At 35.4% G+C, this 5,814-nt stretch overlaps 1 protein-coding gene across 1 annotated transcript in view; it reads right to left on the bottom strand.

Moving 5' to 3' along the window:
- Nucleotides 1–664: 664 nt before the first annotated feature.
- The window catches only part of Smp_010290 (ubiquilin 1,2, putative), a gene marked incomplete at its 3' end in the record, with an annotated part of 13,348 nt that continues 8,198 nt past the window's right edge, over nt 665–5,814 (bottom strand). The window contains exons 9-11 of the mRNA XM_018793521.1: nt 2,051–2,353; nt 1,865–1,943; nt 665–735 (exon numbers count right to left, since the gene is read on the bottom strand). Of these exons, the coding sequence (XP_018647137.1) occupies nt 665–735; nt 1,865–1,943; nt 2,051–2,353 (453 nt within the window). The remainder of the gene's footprint in view (nt 736–1,864; nt 1,944–2,050; nt 2,354–5,814) is intronic.

Below are 5,814 nucleotides of genomic sequence, written 5' to 3'. Positions count from 1 at the left end.
TGTTTCCTTTCTTGCTTTCTTACTTTCTCTCACTATGTATCCATGTCAAAATACAAGGTTAGTACACACATCAAATCACAAAAAAAGAAAAGAAAAAAAAGAGAAAAAAGAGAAACAAATACAATTACACATTGTCTTTTTTTGTATTTTTTTTTAAAAAAAAAGGGGGAACATATTAGACAGACAATTCTAGGGGGAAGAGGAATGGAAGGGGGGGGTATAACAAAAAAACACAAACAAACAATAAAAGAGAGAATTAATTAATGTAATGTGCGCAGTTTATATGTATGATACTTAATCATAAAAAAAATAAATGAGAAAGTATGCAGAACACACTATACGAACTGTGCTAATAAAAAGCAAGGAGAAAAGAAGAAAAACACGAGAGAGAGAGAGAATGAAAAGGCATTTTGACAAGTCTAAAAATAAAAAAGCAAAACTGTTGAACAGCAGCACACAAGTACATAGAATGCAACAGTTTTTTTTTTGAAAACTGTGACAGCAAAAAAATATATACTGATGAAAAATACATATTGACAGTCTCCTTTGTTTGTTTGTTGTTGTTTTTAGAAGAAAAAAAGACCCAAAGGTTAGTGCATATCCTCTTTAGAAATGAAATAAGTACTATATAATTGTCGATACTTAGGATGAACAACTTGGGGCATTATCTTGACTGATTTGATTGAAGGAGTCGGTCAATAGCTGCGTTTACATCACCAAAGGTAGCGATCAATGCTAAGAAAAAAAACAAAAGAACAAATAGATTGGTTAATTAAAAGTATGTTTACCAACCAAGCATTTTGTTAGTTCATAAAAACCAAAAACAGTGAAACGTTTTTACGACGTTAATTGTAAACTATGGTAAATGAAACAAGCAACTACCCAAATGGAAATTATACTAACTGTGAAATCATAATGTTATAATTGTCGAACAAAGGTATAAATACTAAGTGATTATATTGGTTGTAATACGATTTCGTGAAATGGATGAAGAATGAATGCCCTGGTACGGCCAATGTAGGGAGAGTCTGCTCTCCCTCGAAAAATGCTCTTACATGGTCACGCATATATAGCCTCTGCCGGAGAAGTCCTACTCACTGCCTTCTCGCATCACGGGTGTTGCTTACGAAATTGAGAAGATGAAAAGCGAATGTCCGGCGCTTTAACAGGGTTGGTGAATGTGGAGTGTCCATCTAGGGGAGTTGGAAAACCCCCATTCCAAACCAATGGTGCACATGGACTCCAGTATCTTGAGGGAACAAATGGAGTATGAATCAATCGTTGGTGACCGGCTACCATAGTACTGCATCTCCTCACGATGCTCCACTGTCTTGTGGATCAGATCTTTAGGTCAAAGGCTCCAGGTGTAGCCCCCTGAGAAACCACCTGCTTCAGTTTGGGTACCTGGGGAGTATCACAGCCCTAATGCAAATCAAATGAGATTTGTGCGGCGCATATGTATCTGGTGCTTCCTTGTACAATATTTATGTGCTTAAATAAATAATAAATAACTTGATCAACCGGCAAAGGGTAACAGAGAGCTGTGCTCAAAGAAAATGACAGATTTATGAACTTAATTGGATAGTAATACTCAATTTTCACAGATCAGTTTAATCAACCTGTAGTTTAATGGTTAAAGTGTCTCACTAACGCCCCACTCAACTGACTTTGAGCAGAATAACAAGATAGTAACAAGTGTAATTTTCAGACTACAAAATGAATCTATATACGTATATATAAACCATGATAAGGAAAATCTAGTATTTACAAATTACAATATATTAAACGGGTTATAAATGTCTAACCACCAAGGGTAATAAGACAGAACTTTTATGCCTTATAAAATAAGTTGCTTAACAATTACCTTGCAAATTAGCTTCCCGGTTAACAAAGCCCATATTAGCGAGAATTTCAAGTTCAGCTTGATATCGTTGTTCAGGTGGCTACAAAATAAAAAAAGGTAGTAATTTGTCAAAAAGATGTTCCATAAGTGCTCGATAAATTTTATGGATGAATTCAAATGAATAAAAAATTTGTAAGTTTATCTTACAGCATTGTTTGTGGCACCCAATCCATTATTAGTGGTAGACATCATATTTAGCATACTGGATAATAGTGAGGTCAATTCAGCTTGATTAGGTGGGTTGGCTGTAGTATCGCTGGTACGATCCGCTGTTGTGGAGTCAGAGTTGTCTCCAGGAGCTGAAACTGTTGCCGGGGTTTCTCCAGCTGGGGTTGTACCAGATGTAACTGAACCTGGACCGATTGGAGGTGCAGACATACCCAAACTAGTTAAGACACCTGGGGCTTCTTGTTGCAATGTCTGAAGTCCTTGTTGGATCTGCATCATAGCCTTTGGAGAAAACAAAACAGTTTACAAATCCATTTAGTTTGCATATCATAAGGACTAAAAATACATTGGTCAAATCTGTAACAAAAAATAATAAACTTGAAGCTATATCAAAGCTCCGCATATTCTTGCAGAACTCAACAATGAACAGTTGATAGTTCATACTCCTAGACGCATAAAATAATTGTGAGCTACAGAAGTTGATAAACCGTGAAAGTTATTTAAGTTAAATGTCAACAGCTACTTATTGAATGTGTCAAGCAAAGTTTAGTATATAGGACTTTGTATTATAGCATACTCTTTTGTTTTGAAATCTTCAAACATCAATACGCTTGAGTCACTTCCAATTTAACAAGTTCAACATTTGATTAAGAACGTTACAGTTACTCAAAGTTTGTCTATTCGCGAAAAATATTTCATCATGATAAAAAAAAATAGAAGTGCTGGCCAGCTGCTTAGTTATACTTTGAGGTCATTTAGAAGAGCAAATGGAATAGAAATTAGAAAATGTGTTAGGGAAAAAAGAGGAAGGTTACATTTATCATATGGGTTGAGTAGAGAAAATAAATATTAAAGGGAATTACATATTAATCCTCAGAAATTTACAATGTAATTAAATTAGTATGTAATGCAACTATGCATTAATTTTATGTCAGTCAGTCAGTTACAACGTAGGACCAGGCACATTTATGCATCAGTCCAAGTTGCTATACCTCATTAGCACAACAAGATGAACACCGAATTCATAGAAGTAGTTAACTTAGTGGTGTTAATGTATAAAAGATAGGTTGTATATAAGGATATAGTATAGGAAGGAAGACATATGAAACAATTTTAATCTCAAGGTTTAAGGGAAGATAAAGAGTGTATACACCTACGCCATTGTGATCAATTCTGAGCCATGTCACCTAGAGTCTCCAACGATAGACGCACCGATCCCAACCACGTAGTTTACATCTGCCAACATGCTGTATTAACACCTCTAGATACCATTTCGCTATACGGAATACAATAATTTACACGTGGACAAAACAACATGACTATCTAAGTGTACCTGGATACTCAATAGAATAAATCTAAAAAATACTAAATTAGGTTATTCGTTATATTGAGGAAACATTCAAGCTAGAGAATTTCCTAATTGGTACAAAACAAAAACGGCAACCTGTTAGTTAAGACTATCAACTAAACTATTCAGTATATAAATTTAAAAATTAAAATTATGTTATATAATAATTTTATTGCAATTATTCAACAGGTAGATGCTCAATAAGAATATACGCTAAGGACCTACGATTAGTTTAAACTACATTTTACTCATGCATAAAGTAAATGTACGAGTGTATATTCTTTAAACATAATAAACAGGTCATATAAATTTAAAAATTAAAATTATGTTATATAATAATTTTATTGCAATTATTCAACAGGTAGATGCTCAATAAGAATATACGCTAAGGACCTACGATTAGTTTAAACTACATTTTACTCATGCATAAAGTAAATGTACGAGTGTATATTCTTTAAACATAATAAACAGGTCACAAAACTTACTAAGTATTTCTGTGTACTAATCAAGAGTATAATGATCAAATTTTATAAAATGACTATTGATCTAATTGTTGCAAGATAAAGTAGTAGGTGACTAAATATAAAAGATTAATTTTTATTTATTTAAACACATAAATATTGGTACAAGGAAGCACCAGAAAAATATGCGCCTCACAAATCTCATTTGACTTGTGTGAGAGCTGTGATACTGCTTAGGTGCCCAAACTGAAACAGGTGGTTTTCTTAGGGGACAACATCCCGAGCCTTTGACCTGAAGGTCTAGTCCACAAGGCAGTGGAGCATCGTAAGGAGATGTAGTCCCATGGTAGCCGGTCACCAACGATTGATTCATACGCCATTTGTTCCTTCAGGATACTGGAGTCCATGTGCACCATTGGTTTGGAATCAGGGTTTTCCGACTCTCTTAGGTAAACTTTCCGTGTCCACCAACCCAGCTAAAGCGCCAGGCATTCGCTTTTCGTCCTCTCAATTTCGTAAACAACACCCCCGCCACGAGAAGTCAGTGAGTAGGACTTCCCTGTCAGAGGCTATATACGCGTGGCCATGTGAGACCATTTCGAGAGAGAGAGAGAGCGGACTCTCCCCACTCTCGGCCGTACCAGGGCATTTGGGGGGGATGTGCACTGCTGAAGAGCCACCTAACAAAACGAAACGGCCATCTAGTGCTTTCAGGTTTTCAATGGTGACTTAGCTAAGATTGGTTCGAGATTTTGACGGTGAAAATATTGGCAAGTAGTTTAGTTATTTTGATGTTATCAGAGAAAAATTCTGACCAATTTTTTTTGGGATATATATATATATATCCGGTGTGAACGATTTAGATAATTATTCGTAATTGAATGTAGTTTCAAATAAAATAATTATTTCTTATTACGATCAGATATTTGTGCAGATCTATTCACTCATGGTCTTACCTTAAATCTTGAGTTTCAAACTTCTATTGTATTGTCTACCTCTCGAATTTATTCTTTCCTCTGCAATCTCTAATGTTTTCTATAAACACTCATAATGTTAGTACGTCTACTACAGTGGAACTTGTTTTGATAATTTTATCTTGCTGTGCAGATATGTATATGATGTGGAAATCTGAATCAATGTGCATATATCCCAGATTCAAATGAGATATTCAGTCAGTGATACACGATGTAGAATCTAGGAAAGCATATTATTTATGAATAACTAACCACTCAAGTTAAGAGCTCCAAACGTAATATTAATAATAGTCAGTATGGAGGTGTGCTGGTTGAATTTCAGTGAAATCACAAATCAATCTTGATGTGTAGGTGAGAAGATAATGACTGGTTGTTTGCTTAGTCAGACTAGTAGATAGTCTGACAGGTACTAGATGAGTTCTATACCCTCTTACTCTTATTATTACTGTGAATGTTGTCGGTTTTTTGGTGGGAAATACGTTCTAGTCAGGCTGGTCACGTGTTCTTGATCTGAGTTGTGTTGAAGTCCTGTAAAGTCGACACTGGGAGGGTATCCAGTGTAGATATTCGTGAAAGGCAAATTACTGTCCCATTTGTGTAAACAAGGAAACCCGAGCGTTATAACAGATCTACGTTAAACAATCATTAAAAGCATAGGGTTCTAGTGAGACGTTATGACCAATGGAGCTAAACCTTATTGAGTGTGAGGAAGGTATCTACCGAAAAAGATGGATGGTCGCGCAATATTATGGTTGAATTGGAGTTAGACTTATACACAACTGGATCCTGGCTAAAATGGTTTAGAGATTGCGCTCACGCACAAAACTGGAGGTCCCGTGTTCTATTTCACTGAAATATTATTATTATTATTACCTTTAGGACATACCGTGTTTCGCATACTTGAACATGCCATAAATAGTTCGTTGTTGTTGTTAACAATGATGACGACGACTTTGATGG

The sequence above is a fragment of the Schistosoma mansoni genome (genome assembly GCF_000237925.1).
Source record: "Schistosoma mansoni, WGS project CABG00000000 data, supercontig 0201, strain Puerto Rico, whole genome shotgun sequence".
NCBI lineage: Eukaryota > Metazoa > Platyhelminthes > Trematoda > Strigeidida > Schistosomatidae > Schistosoma > Schistosoma mansoni.
This window is presented reverse-complemented; position numbering and strand designations above follow the sequence as displayed.